Here is a 22,399-nt window from a genome sequence, read left to right on the forward strand (position 1 = left end):
AATATGGTTAAGATGGTAAACTTTTATGTTGTATTCTTTTTAGCACAATTAAAAAAAAGAAAGAAAGAAAAACTAGGCTGGGTGCAGTGGCTCATTCCCATAATCCCAACAATTTGGGAGGCCGAGGCAGGAGAATCATTTGAGGCCAGAAGTTTGAGACCACCCCGGGTAAATACTGAGATCCCGTATCTACCAAAAAAAATTTTTTTTTAATTAGCTGGGCATAAGGTGGCATACACCTGTGGTCCCAGCTACTTGGAAGGCTCAGTTAGGAGGCTCACTTGAGCCCAGAAGGTTGAGGCTGCAGTAAGCTGTGATCATGCCACTGCACTCTAACCTGGGCATCACAGCAAGAACCCGTCTCCATCTCAAAAAAAAAAAAAAAGGCTAATACCAGATTCCTTGTTCACTTACTACTTACTCCAGATAGGAAGGCTCTGTCTATCTATTACTGTGTCTCTAATGAATATCAGGTTAATTTCTCTTTCTTTTTTGACCTGTTATAAACCTTACTCTGCTGTGGCCATGTAATCCTGGTTTGAATTGTTGTTTCGAGAAAATTTTTTATGAAGCTGTGATACATAGAAATATTTCACAGTTTGCCAGGCATGATGGCTCACGCCTGTAGTCTCAGCACTTTGGGAGGCCAAGGCAGGAGGATCACTTGAGCCCAGGAGTTTGAGACCAGCTAGGGCAACACAGCAAGACCCCATCTCTAAAAATTAAAAATTAAAAAAAACCTCATAGCTATTTCTTTTCCTTTCCTCATACTCTGTCTGTATTGCAGGCCTTGCCATTTTCCTTGTTGAATTCTCAGACTATCATTTGCTTTATTGGCCTGATCCAGTGCCTTTGGCCTCAATAGTATCTTTCTCAGATCTGCACCTAAAGTTCATGATTTGCATGTGGACTAATATTATCCTTGTTCTTTGGAGCCTTTAGGAGTTTATTGGACAGTGAAATTATGTTGATTTGGGGGCTTAATTCCTACAAATAAGACATGTAACCATTGAAGTCTGTATTTACAAAATATTTACCCTTTAATTCATGTTAAATATATTGTAAACTTGTTTAATGATTAATCTCAGCATCAGATTAAATGACTGGTAGAGTGGTTATTAAACTGCCTAAATATGATAGACCAAATGCCTTACTCAGAACATTTCCTATGCCAGAATTATAGACGGCCACGTGGTGCTTTTTTAGGATTTTATTTTTGTGGTTTGCAGAAAATGATATTCCCTAATACTCTTCATATCTTTTAGCCTCAGGAAAAAGTGAAGACACTATTTCAGCTGTAGATAATCCACTCAGAATTAGTCTTTGAAGCCCTACTTTTTCTTTACAATGGAAATAATTCTATTTGTCTCAAGTCCTTTTATTATTGCTGCTTTTCCACACAATATATTTTCTATAAAATAAAAACTACTATTTAATTCTCATATGAAGCTATGGTTCAGTTATAAACATATGATAGAATATTATTCAGTCATAAAAAGGAATGAAGCCAGGCAGGGTGGCTCATGCCTATAATCCCAGCTACTAGGGATGCTGAGGTGGGAGGATTGCTTGAGCCCAGGAGTTCAAGGCTGCAGTGAGCTTTGATTGCACCACTGAATTCCAGCCTGGGTGACAGAATGAGACCTTGTCTCTTTGGGGGTGGGGGAGAGGAAGTGAGGTCCTGAAACATGCAGTAAGCATGGATAAACCTTGAAAATGTTATGCTGAGTGAAAGAAGCCAGACACAGAAGGCCACCTACCAAATGATTTCATTACATGAAATGTCCAGGAGAGGTAATTAGTGATTGCCTAGGGGCTAGGGTGGGAGTGGGACAGAGTAAAAGGGAGTGACTGTTAATGGGTACGGTATTTAGGGGAAATGAAAATGCCTGAAATTAGACAGTAGTGATGGTTGTTGTAAAATTTATTCGGTGATGATTACACAGCTGTGTGGATATGCTAATAATTCTTGAATTGTATACTTTAAAATAGGTGAATTGTAAGTTATATCTCAGTAAAGCTATAATTTTAAACAGACAGACACACATGTATTTGGGCATTTTTCTCAATATCAGAATCAGAAATGGGAATTCAGAGAAACTTGGGACACTTCTAACCATGGAAGAAGTCTTCTTATTTGTCATCAGGGACTCCTTCCAGGTACCAGGCTATAGGATATATTGACTGTGATTTTAGATTAGATTAAATGATGATTAGAGTGAGTGTGACTGAGTACTTAGTTATATCCCCTTCTTAGGACAGATTTTAAGACTGTATTTGAGTGAAGCTTTCTGGAAAGAAGATTAAGTGTTCTTCCTAGGATGCCATTCAGATATACTTAGGAAGGGAAGATGCTTTCTATGTTTAAATAATTATTTAAACAGAGACTTGCTCTGAGAATTATTTGTTATAAATAGAAGCCAGTGTATTTATTTACAGAGAGCTCAGATAATCCATAAGAGAAAAGTTAAAGTAACCAAAGCTGGGTAGGGTAGCATGTGCATGTAGTCCTAGTTACTGGGAAGTCTGAGGCAGGAGGATCACTTGAGGGCCAGGAGTTCAAGGCAAGCGTGGGCAACATAGTGAGGCCCCATCTAAAAAACAGATAAGAACAACAACAACAAAAAAAGACTTAAAATACCAAAGGTTTTTAAAATGTACATAAGACACTAGTATACCATCTAAAAGATACACAATGAGCTAGTAAACAAATGAAAAGATGTTCATCAATTCTCTTAATTATTAAGGAAATGAAATGGATCCAACAAATAGGATTACCATTTTTCACTTCACAAATTGATAGACATTTATATTGAATAGTGTTTTCTTAATAACAGCATTATTGAGATATGATTCGCCTACCATACAGGCCACCTATTTAAAGGATACATTTCAATGGCTTTTAGAATATAGAGTTGTGCAGTCATCACCTCTATCTATATATTTCATATCATTTTTATCACCTCCTAAAAAAACCCATACACATCAGCAGTCACTTCCCCTTTCCCTCTCTCACATCCCTCCAGCCTGAAGCAACTGTCAATCTGTTTGTAAAGTTGATTAGTTGTTCAATTGGACCTACCCTGGGCTTTCTAGTCTCAGCTCTCCTCCAGCTCAACTGGTCAGGAGAGCTGAGACTAGAAAGCCCAGGGCAGGTTCATATAACAACCAAACAGAAAGATAGCAATTGTGTCTCCAGGATGATGAGTGTTTACGTGCCCAACCCCATTCTTTTTTCACCTTCCCAGCAGCAACACAGTCAGAGATGGCCATTCTGAATTACAAAGTCTCAAGTTAAACAGAGTTTTCAGGACTGAAATATCATTTAATCATTTCCTTCTTTGCAGCTTGCCCTTTTTTACCCTCTCTGAATTAGCTTTTCTGATAGATTTGCTAATGATTCCCATTGTTCAGTATCTTCACTGAACTGTTGAATCATACTTTTTATTTCCCTGCTCCTAGAACAAATCTTAGAGAGAAGCTGTGAAGCTGTTTTGAAAAAAGGTTCCTAATTCTTTCCAAGCAACAGAAGAGAAGAGTCTTGGAGAGAAACAAAGGCAGAGAGATGCACAGAGGCTATTAGGCTTGGTAGAGCTCGCCTATCATGTGACTGTGATGATGATGATTATTTCATCCCCAGACACATTCCGGGAGCTCTGGCCTACAAGTTGAAGACCTGACTCTGGAATGAGACTTGGCAGCTTAGTTTTTGCCATTGTTGTTGGCTGATAGTTAGCCAGGATCACTGGATTTAAGCTTCTTTTCCTCCTTGTTTTGTCTGTCATCAGAATAATCTTTATTTCTTCTTTTGCTCTAAGCCTCCATGAAAGGAATTTCTGCAGTTATATGGTAGCTATGAACTACTATGACTAGTATTGTCCTCATGGACAGCTGCTGTTCCCACTGTCTCCTGGAATGTGAATAAAAGTCTTGGCCCCTCTCTCTTTTTTAGGTTTATTAAAAGTTGAGTGGAGAGTACAGACAATTCCTATATACTCCCTCCCCTCACACCCGCAGGCTTCCCCACTGTCCGCACCAGTGTGGTACATTTGCTGCGGTTGATGAACCAACATAGACACATCATTATCACTCAAAGTACGTGTTTACATTAGGGTTCACACTTGGTGTTGTAAATTCCACTGGTTTTGGCAAACGTACATGCCATGTATCCAACATTGTAGTAACATACAAAATAACGTTACTGCTTAAAAAATCTCCTTGTGACTGGACATGGTGGCTCATGCCTATAATCCCAACACTTTGGGAGGCCAAGGCAGGTGGATCTCTTGAGTTCAGGAGTTGGAGACAAGCCTGGGCAACATGGTGAAACCCCATCTCTACAAAAAATACCAAAAAAAATTAGCTGGTCATGGTGGCACACACCTGTAGCCCCAGCTACTCGGGAGGCTGAGGTGGGAGGATCATCTGAACCCAGAAAATTGAGGCTTCCTTGAGCCGTGATTGCACCACTGCACTCCAGCCTGAGTGGTGGAGTGAGACCCTCTCAAGAACAGAAAAGAAAAAAATCTTGTGCTCACCTGTTCATCTCTCCCTCCCTGCAAACCCCTACCAACTACCCATCTTTTTTCTGTCTCTATAACTTCCTTTTCCAGAATCTGATACAGTTGGAAACCTATAGTATGTAGCCTTTGACTTCTTTCATTTAGTAACATGCACTTAAGGTTCCTCATGTCTTTTTGTGGCTTGATAACTCATTTCTTTTAGCTCAAATAATATTCCATTGTATGGATGTGCCACAGTTTATCCGTTCATCTCTTGAACGAAGAACATCTTGGTTGCTTCCAACTTTTGACAATTATGAATAAATAAAGCTGCTATAAACATCCATGTGTAGGTGTTTGTGTGGACATTAGTTTTTTTTTTTTTTTTTTGCTTTGTTTTGTTTTGAGACAGAACCTCTCTCTGTTGCCCAGGCTGGAGTGTAGTGGTGTGATCTCGGCTCACTGCAAGCTCCGCCTCCCGGGTTCAAGCGATTCTCCTGCTTCAGCCTCCTGAGTAGCTGGGATTACAGGTGCACACCACCATGCCCCGCTAATTTTTGTAGTTTTAGTAGAGACGGACTTTTTCACTATATTGGTCAGGCTGGTCTTGAACTCCTGACCTTGTGATCCACCTGCCTTGGCCTCCCAAAGTGCTGGGATTACAGGCGTGAGCCACCGCGCCCGGCCTATATTAAGTCTTGAAGTCAGGTTGTGTCAGTCCTCCAATTTTGTGTTTTTCTTCCATATTGTGTTGGCTATTCTGGATCTTTGGCCTTTTCATATAAACTTTATAATCAGATTGTTAATATTCACAAAATAATTCAAGATTTTGATTGGGATTTTGTTGAATCTGTAGATCCAGCTGAGAAGAATTGACATTGTAACAGTATTGAGCCTTCCTATTCATGAACATGAAATATCTCACTAATTTAGTTTTATCCTTTGTGACGTCTTTCATCAGTTTTGTAGCTTTCCTCCTATAGACCTTGTACATATTTTGTTAGATTTATACCTAAGTTTTTTATTTTTTTGATGCTAATGTAAGTGGTAGTGTATTTTTAATTTCAAGTTCCAGTCATTCGTTTGTTCATTGCTATTATATAGGAAAACAGTTAACTTTGTATCTTGAAACCTTGCTATAATTATTTAATAGTTACTGGAGTTTTTTTGTTGATTCTTTGGGATTAGACAGTGATGTCATCTGGCAACAAACAGATTTCTTCCAATCTGTATACCTTTTATTTACTTTGTTTTGCAGTGGCAGGGGCAAGGGGGTCTGATTGCATTAGCTAGGACTTCCAGTATGATGCTGAAAAGTATTGATAAGAGGGGGCTTCCTTGCGTTGTTCCTGATCTTAGGGGGAGAGTATCTAGTTTCTTACCATGGAATATGATGTTAGTTACAGGTATTTCATATTTCTGTTTTCTGGAAGAGACATTAGAGAACTGGTACAATGTCTTCCTTAAATGTTTGGTAGAATTTGTTGAAACCATCTGGGCCCAGTTCTTTCTGTTTTAGGAGATTATTAATGATTGCTTCAATTTAATAGATATAGGCCTATTTAGATTATTTGTCTCTTGTACAAATTGTAATATACTGTGTCTTTCAAGGAGAGTTAGTCCATTGCATGTAGGTTTTCAAATTTGTAGGCATTCGGTTGTTCATAGCATTCCCTTATCCTTTTGGTGTCCATGGGATCAGTAGTGATGGCGCCCCTTTCTTTTCTGGTGTTAGTAATTTGTATCCTCTCTCTTTTTTTGTAATTGGCCTACCTAGATGTTTATTGTTTATTGATCTTTCAAAGTTTTTGGTTTTATTGATTTTTCTCTGTAGATGATTTTCTGTTTTCAATTTCATTGGTTTCTGCTCATTTTTTTCTTTCTTCTGCTTACTTTGGCTTTAATTTGTTCTTTTTCTTCTTTCTTATGGTAGGTGCTTAAATTACAGATTTTAGATATTTCATCTTTTCTTATATATGCATTCAATGCTATAAATCTCCCTCTAAGCACTGCTTTCACTGCATTTCATGTATTTTGAGAACTCATGGTTTCATTTTCATTTAATCCAAAATATTCATTTAATCCAACATATTCTTTGAGCCATGTGTTGTTTGGAAATGTATTGTTTAATCTGTCAGTTTTATAGGATTTTCCAGTTATCTTTTTATTACTGATTTTTAGTTTAGTTCACTTGTAGTCTGAAAGCATAATTTGTATTATTCCTTTTCTTTTGCATTTGTTACATGGTGTTTTGTGGCCCAGAAGGTGATCTGTCTTGGCCTGGGCTGTTTTCAAGGAGAAAGTTGCCAAATATTATAGGGCCTAGACAGTTTATTTTAATCTTCAGATTAAACACTTCTCTCTCGGCCCTGGCACACTATTTGGGCCAGTCTCTTACACAAGGACATCTCTCTATAAGCTGTCTGTTGATGCTGATGTAAGTAGTAGTGTAACTGTAGACGAAATACACACAGATTGGAGTAGATGACAGACATAACTTTAAAGGCCATTTATCAGACACTTAGTATTTGCCATCACTATTTCTATATATATTTATTTACGAGATAATCTGGCTCTGTCACCCAGGCTGTAACTGTAGATGAAATACACAGAGAGTTTGGAGTAGATGACAGACATAATTTTAAAGGCCATTTATTAGGCACTTAGTATTTGCCATCACTGTCTATCTATCAATATATCTATCTGTCTGTTGATCTATCTATCTACAAGATGGTCTGACTCTGTCACCCAGGCTGTAGTGCAGTGGTGCAATCTCAGCTCACTGTAACCTCCGCCTTCCGGACTCAAGCTATCCCACCTCAGTCTCCTGGGTAGCTGGGACTACAGGTACACACCACCACACCTGGCTAATTTTTGTGTTTTGTGTTTTTGGGTTTTTTGAGGCAGAATCTTACTCTTCCCCAGGCTGTAGTGTGGTGGTACAATCTTGGCTCATTGAAACCTCCTCCTCCTGAATTCAAGCAATTCTCATGCCTCAGCATCCCAAGTAACTGGGACTACAGGCACGCACCACTATGCCTGGCTAATTTTTGTGTTTTTAGTAGAGGTAGGGTTTCACCATCTTGGTCAGGCTGGTCTGGAACTCCTGACCTCAAGTGATCTGCCTGTCTTGGTCTCCCAAAGTGCTGGGATTACAGGTGTGAGCCACTGTGCCCAGCCTTTTTTTTTTTTGCGATAGTGTCTCACTGTGTCCAGGCTGGTCACAAATTCCTGGGCTCAAGCAATCTGCCCGCCTTGGCCTCACAAAGTACTGGGATTATGGGCATGAGCCACCACGCCCAACCACTTTATATTTATTGTCTCAGTAAGTTCTTCCAACAAGTCTGTAAGTTGTAGGTACTATTATACCCTTTTCTACAGATAAGGAAACTGAGGTTCAGAGAGATTAATTTATACAAAGTCACATGATAGTAAATAATGGCAGGAAGTGTCAAAATCTGGTCAAATTGATTCTGAAGCCTGTATTCTCAAAAACAAACAAAAAACAAGCTGTAAGATCCCATTGGCAGATACGGAAAATTGAAGTTGTAATCCTGTGCCTTGGATTAGTTTCTTTCCGTGACTATAACAGCATCACTTGTTAACAGCAGACATTCTAGCAGCAGACGTTCTAGTAGTGGTGCTCAGAGCATCTACCCTGGAGTTAAAATGTAGGATATGTTTATCTAGCTTAGCTTTTCTCAACTAGGAATGATTTTTATCCCCAGGGGACATTTGGCAATGTCTGGAGACGTTTTTGGTTGTCTCAACTAGGTGGAGCAGGGTGCTACTGGCATCTAGTGGGTAGAGGCCAGGGATACTAAATGTTCTGCGATGCACAAGACTCTTCAAACAAAGAATTATCTGTCCTAAAATTTCAGTAGTGCAGGGATTGAGAAACTCTGAGTCTAACTTGTTCCATTCTGTCATTACTACATGGGAGAACCTTGAAGTCTTAGAAATCCCTCACCAGTCTCTCAGGATTTGGTTTCTGAGGCTAAGTGCCTCGTGTGTAAATACTTTCTAGCTCAGTCCATTAACCCCCTCTTGCACATTTCCTATACCTTCATCTTAGTGGCCAGAGGTCTACTAAATGGTTGGGGTTGTTTTAATAAATCAGGCTTTTTCTTCCTGTTATTTCCACGAGACAGGCTCAGTTGGCCTACAGTTCTTGCAGAAAAGAACCTGGTGACAGTACTCTAATCTGTTGCTGGCATCTTTAGCTCCCTAATCTGTGTTTATATGGCACAAAAAAAAAAAATGACTCTCCCTGGTGCCAGACTTCATTCCTCCTCAGCACCCTGGCACTACTGACAGAGAGCACCTCCCCAGTCTCTTCCACATAGTGGCAACCCTACATGTTTATTTTATTGCACAGCTGTTCTCCCGAAGACATTTCTTGAGACATGGACAGTACAGGATGCCTCTGGAGCTGGAATTTGGGAGTCTTAATCTTTTGTGTTCCCATTTGCAGATTCACGGTACTCAAAAAGCATCTGGTATAATTCCTTAACTGTTTTCCTGTTTGTAATTCTTATCCCTTCCCCCAGAAAAAGCTCTTACACAATATGAAGTTTGTTTTTTCAATTTATTTTCTGCCCTCTCTTAGCAACTAGCATTTTGTTAGTCATGTACTGAGAAAATCAACTTACCTTCTACCATTTGGGGTTATATGGTTTTCCGTTAAAAGCTGGAGAAAATGATAAGGAACTAAAGTAATTTGAGAGAGACTAGTGGTCAAAGGGGGATGTCAACCATCTTGATAAGCAAGCCCAGGAAACAATTTGGAAGCTCAGTGGAGTTGAGCCTGGATCAGAATGAAATGGAATAATTCCTTCCAGGGAAGTGGTAGACCTTGTAACTAAAAAAAGTGATTTTCATTATCAAAGAGGCATAGAAAAATCAAGAAAGTTCCTTTTAATAAAGTCCTTCGGGTATCTTACCCTCGTCATGACCCAGAGGTTCAGCAAAAGTCAGATATAATTATTAAAGGGGAATTTTCTGTGAAGGTTAAAGCAAGGGTATATATTTACCTCATCTGAATGATACACCACAGGGACCTCAAATAGAGATTTGAGGTCAGTGGACTCACTGACATCACACCCCCAAATGCTGTCGTTCTCAGGTCTCAGGGAGATCATGACTGGGCCTATGTCTTTGAGTTTGCAAGATTTCAAAGGATGTCTTGTTTTGGGGGTATTCATTTATCTAGAACGGTTTGTTTTAGCCTTTATTCCATTATTGTCCTCCTAGGGAACCTTTTTAGACATTTTTTTCCCTACTTGTCTCTCCTCCCATGAAATTTTAATATCACAGATACAATGTGTATCTATTTATATACTTTGATGCTTTGGAAGGGAACAAATGATTATACTAAGGTTTTTTTTATTATTATTTTTTGCCCCCATGAACCAATTTTTACCCCCATGGGGGTGATATTCCCTGTGTTGAGAATGCATGATCTAGAAGTATCATCATTTTGGAGATGAACTGTTATTTGTACTTTTCCTTACAAATTGAAAATGGGACAAAGACAAGACTATCAATAAATGAATGCTGAGAAAATAGTCTTCTGACACAGTGGCCAGCAGCACTGGAAGAGTGCAGAGAGTACTTTTCTCACATTTCTTGGCTTGTATGGAGGTTTTCTCTTTGAACCATCTCTTGATCATTTGGGGAAAGAAAGGGAAACACCAGGAGTAGCAGTGTGATAAATGCCACTCTCTAAAAGAAAAGAACTACAGTTCATAAGATGCTTTTGCAGTGATGTGCAGAGGAAGAAGACTAGGTGATACTGAAGAATCTGGGCATGAAATTGTCCATTTTTCCAAGGCTGGTAAACTCTAACAAGTTCAGTTTTTCAAGGTAGCCTTTGATTTACAGCTGAGAATACCATTTAGGTTATCTAGCATACAGGAATGTTCTATTCTCCCAACAGGGTTTGACTCTGTCTGATCAGAAGGAGGGTGGTTGTGTATGAAATGCATCTCAGAAGGAGGAGGAGGAAATGACATGTTCATGTAAATGAAATACAACTGCAAATTAAAGTGTCACCCTGTTAAAAAAAAATCCATTTTTTATTTAATTGGTTACCAAGGAAAAAAATGTCATACAGAAGAGTATATCTCAGAGAAAGTTAAACCCTGAGATGTTCTAAGCAAATGTGGATTCAAGGAGGTTCTTAGGGGGTAGGTATAATAAAAGATGGCCTTAATAAAAATATTCTGATGCTACAAAGCGAGGCTCATAAATTTTTATTGTGTTACGTGCCAGGGGTCCAGAAGAGATGAACGAATATTACCTTATTTGTTTTTCACTGTCTCTTTCTATCCAGTCAGCTGTATAGTAGCTGCCTCTTCCCTGGAGGAAGCCTGTTTTTGAGATGTCCTATTAGGAAGAAAGTGATAAAGGAGGAGATTCTTTGTCTGAAAGAGTGCTGCTTACTATCAGGATGTCCAGGGACTGAAATGCTACTGGCTTTTCTGTATTAATGGTGTCTTCCCATTTTTATTTTTCTTTTCCCACATTTTTATGAAATTTCACCTGTCTCTTTTAGATGTCGAGCCTACCAGACCATGTATGTACAGTACCTGCCACGTTGTTGGCACTAAGTAAATGTTAAGTAACAATGGGAGGGACCGATGGATGGGATTATATTTCCACATTAAGTTGTTCCCTGACAAACATACCTGGTTTTTCTGTGAGACAAAGACTTGCCAGGTGGGACTCATTAACTTTCTTCAGCCATAGTCTAGTTTTTCCTCTTCTCTCCCCACTACTAATCCCAGTATTGTTTTATGTTTTGCAGTGGAAACGTTGACAAATAATATAATGTGCTGTCTTTGACTTCTTCCTCATCAGGGGCAGTGATTGGTGATGGACAGTCTGCCGTGGCCAGTAACATTGCCAATACTACCTACCGGCTCCAGTGGTGGGACTTCACTAAGTTTGACCTCCCTGAAATCAGTAATGGTAAGTCAATATCAAATGGGGTATCAGTGGAAGGGTTATATTTGCTGGTGAGTCAGAACTCAAAAATTCATGGAGCACTGGGTTTTTCATCATCCTATTGAGCAGTTGTTGTCTACATGCCATTTCTGCACCTCTTCTGTGACTTTCATTTCAGGTCCATTAACCAAACATCAACCATACCATACACTTAAGTCCGTTAAGATCTGGATTAATCGAGTTTAATTAACATCACTTAGTCTTTCCTAAAGGGTCACACAAGGTTTAGCTCTTGGATCCTACACTCCCTTTTCTTTCTCTTCTTTTCAGTTCCACCTAAACTTTAGGTTTTAGCTGGTGAACTACTAGTCCACAAACTCTTCAGAGCAGAGGAGTCTTTGGTTTTGTGTCTACTTCAGTACCTTACATTGTTTGCTACTGAGAGTGGGTGCGAGACATGTTTGCTGAATTGCTTAATTGAGAGTTACAAGCTGGGCATGGTGGCTCATGCCTGTAATCCCAGCACTTTGGGAGGCCGAAGCAGGCAGATCACTTGAGGTCAGGAATTCAAGAGCAGCCTGGCCAACATGGTAAAACCCTGTCTCTACTAAAAATACAAAAATTAACTAGGCATGATGTCATGCGCCTGTAATCCCATTATAGGCTTAGTTGTTCATATCTGAAGCCGACATTTTTCTATCTTGTCTGTAAGATATTATAAGACTTTGCCAGTTGCCTTAAAATAATTAAGATATTCTCTGTCTGTGGCATTTCCTGATATGCCAGTCTTCGTATCTTTATTCATCTCAATGGTATGGTTGATATCTGATTTACAAACATGACTGTTTCAGTTTCCTTGCTTCTAGTGAAGTCTGCAGTCCACATCCCAGTTGTTCTTTTGGAATCACAACATTTTAAACCTCTCATTTCACCTTCTACCTCGTGAAGGGCTCTCTCTTGCACATTTCTGAGAGAGATGGTTCAACCTCTGCTTGACTGCTACTGATGATAGACTGCACTGACAAGGTGGCCTGACCATCACTGCTACATTTGTGTTAAAATCTCTTTCGGCCAGGTGTAGCAGCTCATACCTGTAATCTCAGCACTTTAGGAGGCCGAGTTGGGAGGATCGCGTGATCCCAGGAGTTCAAGCCCAACCTGGCCAACATGATAAAACCTCGTCTCTACTAAAAATACAAAAATTAGCTGAGTGTGGTGGCACACACCTGTTTTTCCAGCTACTCAGGTGGCTGAGGCACAAGAATTGCTCAAACCTGTGTGGCAGAGGTTGCAGTGAGCCAAGATCACATCACTGCATTCCAGTCTGGGTCACAGAGTGGCACCCTGTCTCCAAAAAAATAAATAAATAAACACACAAACACAATTAATTGGGCATGGTGGCATATGCCTGTAGTCCCAGCTACTTGGGAGGCTGAGGTGGGAGGATCACCTGAGCCCAGGAGGTCGAGGCTGCTATGAGCCAAGATCACACCACTGCACTCCAGCCCTGGCAACAGAGCAAGACCCTATCTCCAAAACAAAAAAAAAGTTCTTTTTTTGCACCGAGCCACCATTTCCCTTGTCACTTTCTCCCATTGGTCCTAGTTCTGTCTCTGAACCTCCATAGTATAAATCTCATGATGCTTCTTTCAAGTGACAGTCCTCTGACTATTTAAACTAAGCTGCCGTTTTCCATTAAATCTTTGTTGAAAGGTCAAACCTCCTTAGATTCCTTTCACTGATTTCCAAATCCTTGACAGTTCTGCTCATCTTTCCTTTTAACTTTCAGTGGAGGGGGGCAGAAAAGAATAAAAAACTCTAGATGCGAGCTGTCAAATACATATTACAGTGGTGCTTCAGACACTATTAGCTTACCCTGTAGCTTCAGCACTTTTTTCAGAAGCCACTCTTGAATTTTCAGTCAGTTAAAATTTCTTGATAATTGCTAATAAACCAAGACTCAACCTTCCTGTACTTTTACAGCTTGATCTTTTTTTTTTCAGAAACGGAGTCTCGCCCTGTCACCGGGCTGGAGTGCAGTGGCGCAATCTCGGCTCACTGCAGCCTCCACTCGCCTTTCCTAGGTTCAAGCGATGCTCCTGCCTCAGCCCCGAGTAGCTGGGACTACAGGCACGCGCCACCACGCCCAGCTAATTTTTGTATATTTAGTAGAGACGGGGTTTCGCCATGTTGGCCGGTCTGGTCTTGAACTCCTGACCTCAGGAGTGATCCACCCACCTCGGCCTCCCAAAGTGCTGGGGTTACAGGCTTGAGCCACCACGCCTGGCCCAGCTTATCTTTTGATAACCAAAACAGATTTGTATTTGTTTCTGTTCAATTTTTTCTGTCAACGGTAGTTTCTTTTTCCTGCCTCTCATCATCTATTTGAACTTTGTTTTAATCCTTCTTTCTCAATATTCCATTGTCTACTAGTTCAATAAGCATGCTTTTCTGTGTTCTTTCAGATTGTTAGCAAAAAGTAGTGAATCAGGCAGGGCATTGCACCAAGCCTTGTGGTACATTACGGTGGACTTCCTCTGTGTTGATTTTAGTTTATGAATTAGCACTCTGGGCTTGGTTGTTCATATCTAAAGCTGACATTTTTCTGTCTTGTCTGTATGATATTATAAGACTTTGCCAGTTGCCTTAAAATAATTAAGATATTCTCTGTCTGTGGCATTTCCTGATATGCCAGTCTTGGTATCTTTATTGGACAAGGAAAATCAGTTTAATTTTTCCATGTCCTGTCTCAGTGAAACTTCAGCAGCAATCATCCATTTCTAAGTGCTTATAGGCCACATGTCCAGTAATTCATTCTTTAACTCTGCTGGGAATCAACCACAATCCACCTTTTCCCTTATTGAAAATGAAATTTGGCTTCTTCATTTCTAGCTTTCTGGACCATAATTTATTTAAAGTTGGCCATAATTTAAAGTTATTTTGTTTTGTTATTTTGTCACGTTGTTTCTTTGTCATCTGAAATTGATATTACTGTTCAAAAATTTTAAAAATGTAAAAGATTAATACAGTAAGAAGCCCCCCAATCCTACCACTCCTCCTCATATGTAACCACTGTTAGCAGTTCCTTGTATATCTTTTCAAAAAAAAAAATTTTTTTTTTGAGATGGAGTCCCGCTCTTTTCCCAGGCTGGAGTGCAGTGGCGCTGTCTTGGCTCACTGCAACCTTCGCCTCCTGGGTTCACGCCATTTTCCTGCCTCAGCCTCCTGAGTAGCTGGGACTACAGGTGCCCACCACCACGCCTGGCTAATTTTTTGTATTTTTCATAGAGACGGGGTTTCACCGTGTTAGCCAGGATGGTCTCGATCTCCTGCCCTTGTGATCTGCCCGCCTCGGCCTCCCAGAGTGCTGGGATTACAGGCGTGAGCCACTGCACCCAGCCATCTTTTCAAAAATATTATATGTATATAGAAGCAAATACAAATTTATGTTTTTCTGCCTTTTATTTAACCCAAATGGTAGCATGCTGTATGTACTTGTCTGTACTTTCTGCACTTTTTCTTTACGGTATAGCTCAGTGTTCTTTTCACGTCAGTATATAAAGAGCTTATTTATTCTTTTTTATGACTGCCTAGTATTCCATTGTATGAATGTACCATAATTTTCTAACTAGTCTACTATTAAAGGACCTTTAAGTCATTTTCAATATTTTACTCTACAAACTGTGCTGCAGTTTATTGTTTTGCACATGTGCAGGTATATCTCTAGGATACATTTCTAGAAATGGAATTGCAGGGGGGAAGAGTGTGCATTTGTAATGTTGCTAGTTATTGCCATACCACATTCTATACAGCTCGTGCCAAATTATTATTCCACTTGGAGTTCATGAGAGTGCTGATTTCATAAACTCTTGCTGATAGAATGTGCTATCAAATTTTTGGATATTTGCAAATCTGATATGTAAAAAAAAAAAAAAGTAGTATGTAGGTATTTTACATTTGTATTTTTCATGTTACAAACAAGGTTGCATGCCTCTTCATATGAACAGCCATTTGTGTTCCCTTCTCTTGATCTGTCCATGTGCTTTACCAATTTTTCTGTTGTGTCACTGGTCTTTTCCTTAGCGATTTTACAGGAGTTCTTTATAAATCAGAAAATTAACTTATAATAGGAGTTTCCTACTTATCATTCAAGTTTTGACTTTGCTGAAGGTTATTTTTGTCATAGAACTTATTTTAAGGAGTCAAAATTATACAACTTTCCTTTTATGGTTCCTTGGTTTTGTGTCATCATTAGGGAGATCATTTAGAACTTTTAGATTTTAGTTTTTTAATAGTTAAGTCTTTGATTCACTAGGAAATTTAGTCCCAAATATTCAAAGTATGATCCAATTTCCCCCCCCATATGGCTACTCACTTGTCCCAACTAATTAATAATCCATTTGTCTCTATTGATTTGGGATGTTATCTTCATCATAATATTAATTTCTTTTCTCTATTTAGATATATTTCTGGACTCTCTGTTCTGTTCTAGTGATGTGTCTGATTAGTCATTTGAAAGTTCCACATGAGTTTAATCTTTGAGGATTTATGTTTTATTTTACTTACTTTTATTTCACTTACTTTTATTTTTAGAGGGTCTTGCTCTGTTGCCCAGGCTGGAGTACAGTGGCGCAATCATATCTCACTGTAACCTCAAACTCCTGAGCTCAAATGATCCTCCTTCCTCAGCCTTCTGAGTAACTCGGCCTACAGGCGCATGCCACCATGTCTGGCTGATTTTTTAATTCTTTTTATAGAGATGAGGTCTTGCTGTGTTGCCCAGGCTGGTCGAGCTCCTGACCTCAAGTGATTATCCTGCCTTGGCCTCCTGTAGTACTGGGATTACAGGTGTGAGCCCAGCCTGATTCTGTGTTTTACTGATGAGTTCAGCAACCCCCAGGTTGATTTATGTGAATTGCATTTAACCTTTTCCTGGAGTTAGGCTAAAGATCTTGCCACCTGCTTCTCTCACTTGAGATTTGAGATTAGTGTTTAGAAGTTTATGAATAAGACCTCATGCATAAATAATTTTGAAATTGCTTTCCTGAAAAAAGTGACGCTTTAGATTCACTATGATTTTTAAGAGTAAACTCTTACTGGGTGAATGGAATTGGTCACTAGGCTGTCCTGTCAGAATAGGCCTTAAGAAACCCGGCAGATGAGTGGTGTGGGGCAGGCCATACCACAGGGGATATAGTGCCTTCAGGGAGTGTTTATGGGTCATCTGGAGCTCTGTACAGGCCTTATTCTGAAATCTGAGGGGCTCAGAGATAGCCAAGAGGAAATTTTTCTGCTGATTTAACCCCCCTTGGGTTTTCTAAATTGGTATCTAATGCATTTGCAAAAGCATTGCAACTGCTAATCGCTCCCATGGCCTCATCTGGCCAGCCAGCAACAGGCTACAAATCGATCTTTGTACAAGGTGTTTGTTTATAATTTATGGAGCTGATAGGAAGGCAGAGCCATCTGCTCCTCCAGGCATCAGTATTTCTAACCCCTCCCATTCCCTGCTAGGGCATTTTCACTTGGAAATGATTTCTAATTGGGAGGAGATTACATTGCAGAGTCTGGAACATGGCTTCCTGCTGTCTCCTGCATTGTTTTTTCTCCCTCTGGAGCTGCCCCCTGAAGTTCTTGAGCAGTTTTGATTTGAAAATCCTTTCTTTCCTAATCTTTATTTCCATCCTTCACAGCCCAGCTAACTACCCCATCATTTTTTCCAGTATGTGTTTTGCCTTTAAGTGAAAGCCAGTTGTTGGAGATACATCTCCAGGACTAAGGATTATTTGACGAGGCAACATTTCTCAAGTGTAGTCCAAGTCCAGCAACATCAGAGACACCTGGGAATTTGTTAGAAATGCAAATTCTCAGGCCCCATTCCAGCATTCTGTGTTTTAATACGCCCTCCTGGTGATTTTGATACATGTTAAAGTTTGTGTACCGCTGGGGTCACACAGGGTATGGAGCACCACAAAGACTTCTAGTGGTGTGTAAGCTGCTGGTGTCTTTGGCTATATTTCACTTCTCCCTTTTCTCTCTACCTTATATTATTGTTGAATCCAAAAAGGATGAGTTAGTTGTCGTTTGTCATTAGTACATTACTTTCCTGTGGCCTAAGTAAACAAGTAATTGAGATCCAAGAAATCTCTTCCTGTATGAATTAACTCATCAAAATCTCAGCCTTACAAGAGGAAACTTCACAAGTGAAGGGAAGCAGTGACACTTATTGTAACTGAACATTTCCTTTTCCACATGTGAAATTAATAGACAACAAGCAGCAAATGTGAGAATGAAATTGTAAACAGAGCCCAGCGCAATGGAGCTACCAAATCACTTTATGCCTACCACATCCCATTAGGGTAGAAGTGAAACCCTGGATCATGAGCTGCAAAATTTCTGAAACTGAATATGCTACCAGAGAAGCTGTTAAAATTTTCAGCATTCTCTTTTCGTTTGTCCTTTGCATGTCTCTGTGAGCTCATTGCAGTAGCCAGGAAGAGTTGTGAAGCTGGGTGGAGTCAGGGGAGAGGGCAGAATTTGGGAGATAGCTATTGATTTGGAATCATCATCATATAATACAAACGCAAGCACAGTGGCCTGGATTTGAGGCTGACAAAATGCTTTTTGTCCATATGCCCAGTTTTTAAGGGGTTTTAGAGCCAAGCTTTCCAGAAGAAGGAAAACCTTACTTGTACTCTCCTCTGCACCCCTTGTCTCCCTAAGCAGTTAAATGCTTTTTTTATGTATTGGTGATGAGTTTTGAGGGTTACTATAGCCTTCTAGATGTTTGACCAAAATGAATGTTAACACACATGAGCTAGATCTATGTAACAGCAAGACAGGAAAGTCTACTTTGATAACATACCCAACAGACATTTTCGAGACATTAAATGTGGATAAAATGGTAACTGTTCAAAGCTGTCTAAAGCTGATAGAGTCCCATTTCCTTTCCTATTTAAGTTCTTTTGGTTCTGTATCCCCAGCTGGATTCATGTGTTGACCCAGAAAAGGAGAGGGATATTGCCATGTTTTTCTTGTTTGTTTATTTTGGTTTGGTTTGTTTTTTTTTTTTTTTAGCAAAGGGCTTGGGACCCTGAGTAATAAGTAGCAGACGTCCCAGTGCTAACTAGATAAATCTAGCCTTACAGGCTAGACCAGATGGTGAGTTGGGAGTTGAGCAGTAGAAAGGCCTAATGGTGATAGCAGTGAGTATTTGGATGTCATTATTTTATTAGTTAGCAAACAGAACCATCCTTATGGTCCCTCTTCGGTTTTATGCGTAATGGTACTGTAGGTGTTAGCCCCTGAGTTGGCACAGTGGTCTTATCAATGTGTTCTGATGCCTTTTTTGATATACACTGTCATCTCATTAGCAACACACAGGGAAAGGAGAACAAATAGAGTTTTACAAATCACTCAGTGTCAGATCGCATAAGCCTGGGGGCCTCTGAAAGAGCAATTCCTTGTTTTGTTTTCCTTGAGGTAATTTCCTAGGGAAACTTGCCCTTGACGTTTTTTTTTTTTTTTTTTTTTTGTTTTTTTTTTTATTACCGCAGTAGATCACCTGGACTCTGGGGAGGGCAGCTGAGCTTGGCTTTTAAAAAATTACAACAATGCCTCTGACAGTGGACATCTCCTTCAAATAAGAGAAACAGTAAAAATTTTCTTTGCTTGAGGTATATCTAAATGGGACAAAGCCCTGATGAGCTTGGTCTGTTTGAATGTGTTATGCTGTTCTGCCTGGGCCCATGATGTGGGCACTCTTGTTCTATGCTCACATCAAGGGTAAGCCACTTCCTCCTGGCAGGGAATCGCACAGTAGGACTCAGAGAGGGATTCAAATGAAAACTGAAGCAAGGCCTATAGGCACAGTGCCAGTTAACATCCTATTGGTCCTGTCATGTGGAGTGGATGCTCCTTACCAACAGACATTCCTCCACCCTCAGATCTTGCCACCTTACCAGGCTGAGCCTGCTGCCTGCCTGACCCTGCAGTTTGTTCTCAGGAACTACTAAGTGCAGACTAGGGCTGCCATGGACATTGGCATAGAGCATAGTGGGAAATGAGCCCTGGCCATCCAGCCACAGCTGGGCATTATTGTTTTTCCTCTCTTGGTAGAGTTAGAGATTAGTATTAGCAAGGAGCTGTTCCAGAAAACTGGTCTCTAGATGTTCCAGTTCTCTTTCTCTTAAATGAGAAAGCAAAATACAAATTTGCGAAATGGCTTTCTTCTCCAAGGTCACATAACAGGTGTTGAATAGGATTCCTGCCTCAAGAAAGCTCTACCTGTATCACCTTTTTCTTGGAACCAATGGGTTTGCATTTTCATTTACCTTAGTTTTGATCTCTGGGACAATAACAGCTGTTAAATGGCTCTCTAGGAATAATTTTTAATAACTTCTTCCTTATCTAATCTCTCAAGTGATATTTCCTAAATGTGAACTAAGACTCAGCAGGTGGTTGTGGTGGTGTTGACTATCCTGTAGTTTCCTGCTAAGGTGGGAGAAGAGACATACTTTTCTTGCCTCCTGTGTTTTGTTCATTTGACATTTTAGTTTGAATGAGAAGGTATTCTTTAGCATTTCTAGACAAGGTGCAGGCCCTTAGGAAGTCCCTAAAGTTTCTTGGCCCCAGAATTTTTACAATATCAACTCCAAAGTTTCTTATCCTCTTTTCTTTCTTTGTCTGATGCAGCCTCCGTGAATGTACTGGTGCAGAACTGCAAGATCTACAATGATGCCAGCTGTGATATTTCTGCAGATGGCCAGCTCCTGGCAGCTTTCATCCCCAGCAGCCAGAGGGGCTTTCCCGATGAAGGCATCCTGGCAGTATACTCCCTGGCCCCCCATAACCTGGGTGAAATGCTCTACACCAAGCGATTTGGTAAGGGATAGGAAGCCCAACCTAATGACAGAGGGACACTGGTGCCTTGGCATGGTCATTGCTAGGTGAGGCACGGCTTGGGTGGGAGTAACGGTCACATACTGCCCCTACCTTCACTGGGGCACAGGCCAGAGAAAGATTGCTTTGCAGGAGTGCTGGCTGGTAACATTGCAGAAGCATCTCAGGATTAGAGTCCTACCGCATGCCCCTGTTACGATGGCCCGGAATAAGGGAGGAGGTGGTCGCGGCACACAAATGCACTGCAAGACAGTTTGGCATTGTGTATTTAAAACCTCTCAAAATGTGTCAGCTCTTTGGCAATCCAGCTTTTAACGAAATAATCAGAAAACTATACAAAGATTTACATACAAGGGTGTTCACAGCAGTGTTACCATACAGAAAAATGTCAAATTGTTGCCTTGAGACTGTTTTTTTGTTGTTGTTTTTTGCGGGGGGAGGGGGTGGTGGGTGTTTTGTTTTGCTGGTGTCACCTTGAGTCAAATTTTAGTGTTTTTTTTTTTTTTTTTTTTTTTAAGAGTTGACTAAACAAATGATGGTGCAGCGATGGAATTGCTCCACTGGCCCTTAAAATGCTCATACAGAACAGTGTTCATAATGTATTAAATGAAAAAAGTGGGTTTCAAAATAGTAATATCAGGATGTTAACAATTTAAAAAAATGTTGATAATAATGGTTAGCATTTATTAAGTACTTTCTTTTTGTTTGTTTCTTTGTTTTTTGAGACAGAGTTTTGCTCTTGTTGCCCAGGCTGGAGTGCAATGACGTGGTCTCAGCTCACCACAACCTCCACCTCCCGGGTTCAAGCGATTCTCCTGCCTCAGCCTCCCGAGTAGCTGGGATTACAGGCATGTGCAACCATGCCTGGCTAACTTTGTATTTTTAGTAGAGACGGGGTTTCCCCATGTTGGTCAGGCTGGTCTCGAACTCCCTACCTCAGGTGATCCCCCCGCCTCGGCCTCCCAGAGTGCTGAGATTACAGGCGTGAGCCACTGCGTCCAGCCTTATTAGGTGCTTTCTATATGTCAAACACTATACTCAGTATGTATATGCCTTCTCATCATACTCCTCACTACAGTCCTATGAGATAACACCAGGATGAGCAAGTGAATATGAAGATTGGAGAAAAACAGAAGAGTAAGAGTGAAAGTTGTTTCCTCGGAATGGCCAGAAGTCTAGGAAATATCTCTCTGTTCTGTTGGCCCTCAGGTCCCAATGCCATTTCGGTGAGCCTGTCCCCAATGGGCAGATATGTAATGGTGGGCTTGGCCTCACGAAGGATCCTGCTGCACCCCTCCACAGAGCACATGGTGGCCCAGGTCTTCAGGCTGCAACAGGCGCATGGTGGAGAGACCTCCATGAGGGTGAGTGCCATTGCTTGTGCTTTCACTGTATGGCATCTCCCCTAGGCTTGGAAGGGTAATGAGGGACAGTGGTGTAACCTCCCAGCCAGGACCAGAGCTATCATGCAGTCATAAGGAGTAAGGAAGGGCTCCAGTCAAGCCCATCCATGATCTGCAGGCTTCATTTGTGGAACCCCTGGACTATCAAAGGCCCTTCCTCACACCCTAGAACATGTGCTGCATTCCCCAGAGGCCTGCAAGTATCTTCAGATAAACTGAATACTTCCTAACTTGTACATGAAACTTTTAATCTGGAGATGCATAAAGGACCCAATGAACTGCTTTTTTTTAAAGCTTTGTGTGTGTGTGTGTGAGGAAACAAGCTGTAAAAAGTAATAGTATGCCATGAAATTTTTTTTTCTGTGAGTTATAATTATGATGGAAGATGAAGACTTTAGGCAGCTGCTTTATTCTTAATCATCCCATTCATTTCACCAGTAGAGAAAAGGTCCTGTCTAGGACCCTGTCTTGTCTGAGGTGTGTCTCTCTTATATTGCCATAAAAGCCTTCTGGGCATCCTGTGTTTGGTGGCCTTTTGGCCTCATCCAGACTAATGTGCCTGAGTGAGCGTCCCACATCCCATAGGTGCTCATTTAGCCAGGGTTTTGTCAAGGGGATTCAAGCATTTGAACAGTTCTCTAATTA

At 40.6% G+C, this 22,399-nt stretch overlaps 1 protein-coding gene across 9 annotated transcripts in view; it reads left to right on the forward strand.

Moving 5' to 3' along the window:
* The window catches only part of AMBRA1 (autophagy and beclin 1 regulator 1), a 204,240-nt gene that overhangs the window by 144,639 nt on the left and 37,202 nt on the right, over nt 1–22,399 (forward strand). For all 9 annotated transcript variants that reach the window (XM_033204164.1, XM_033204168.1, XM_033204166.1 and 6 more), the window contains 3 exons: nt 11,364–11,474; nt 20,145–20,333; nt 21,561–21,715. In XM_033204164.1, coding sequence (XP_033060055.1) covers nt 11,364–11,474; nt 20,145–20,333; nt 21,561–21,715 — 455 coding nt within the window. The remainder of the gene's footprint in view (nt 1–11,363; nt 11,475–20,144; nt 20,334–21,560; nt 21,716–22,399) is intronic.

The sequence above is a fragment of the Trachypithecus francoisi genome, unplaced genomic scaffold, assembly GCF_009764315.1.
Source record: "Trachypithecus francoisi isolate TF-2019V2 unplaced genomic scaffold, Tfra_2.0 Lachesis_group8, whole genome shotgun sequence".
Classification (NCBI taxonomy): Eukaryota; Metazoa; Chordata; class Mammalia; order Primates; family Cercopithecidae; genus Trachypithecus; species Trachypithecus francoisi.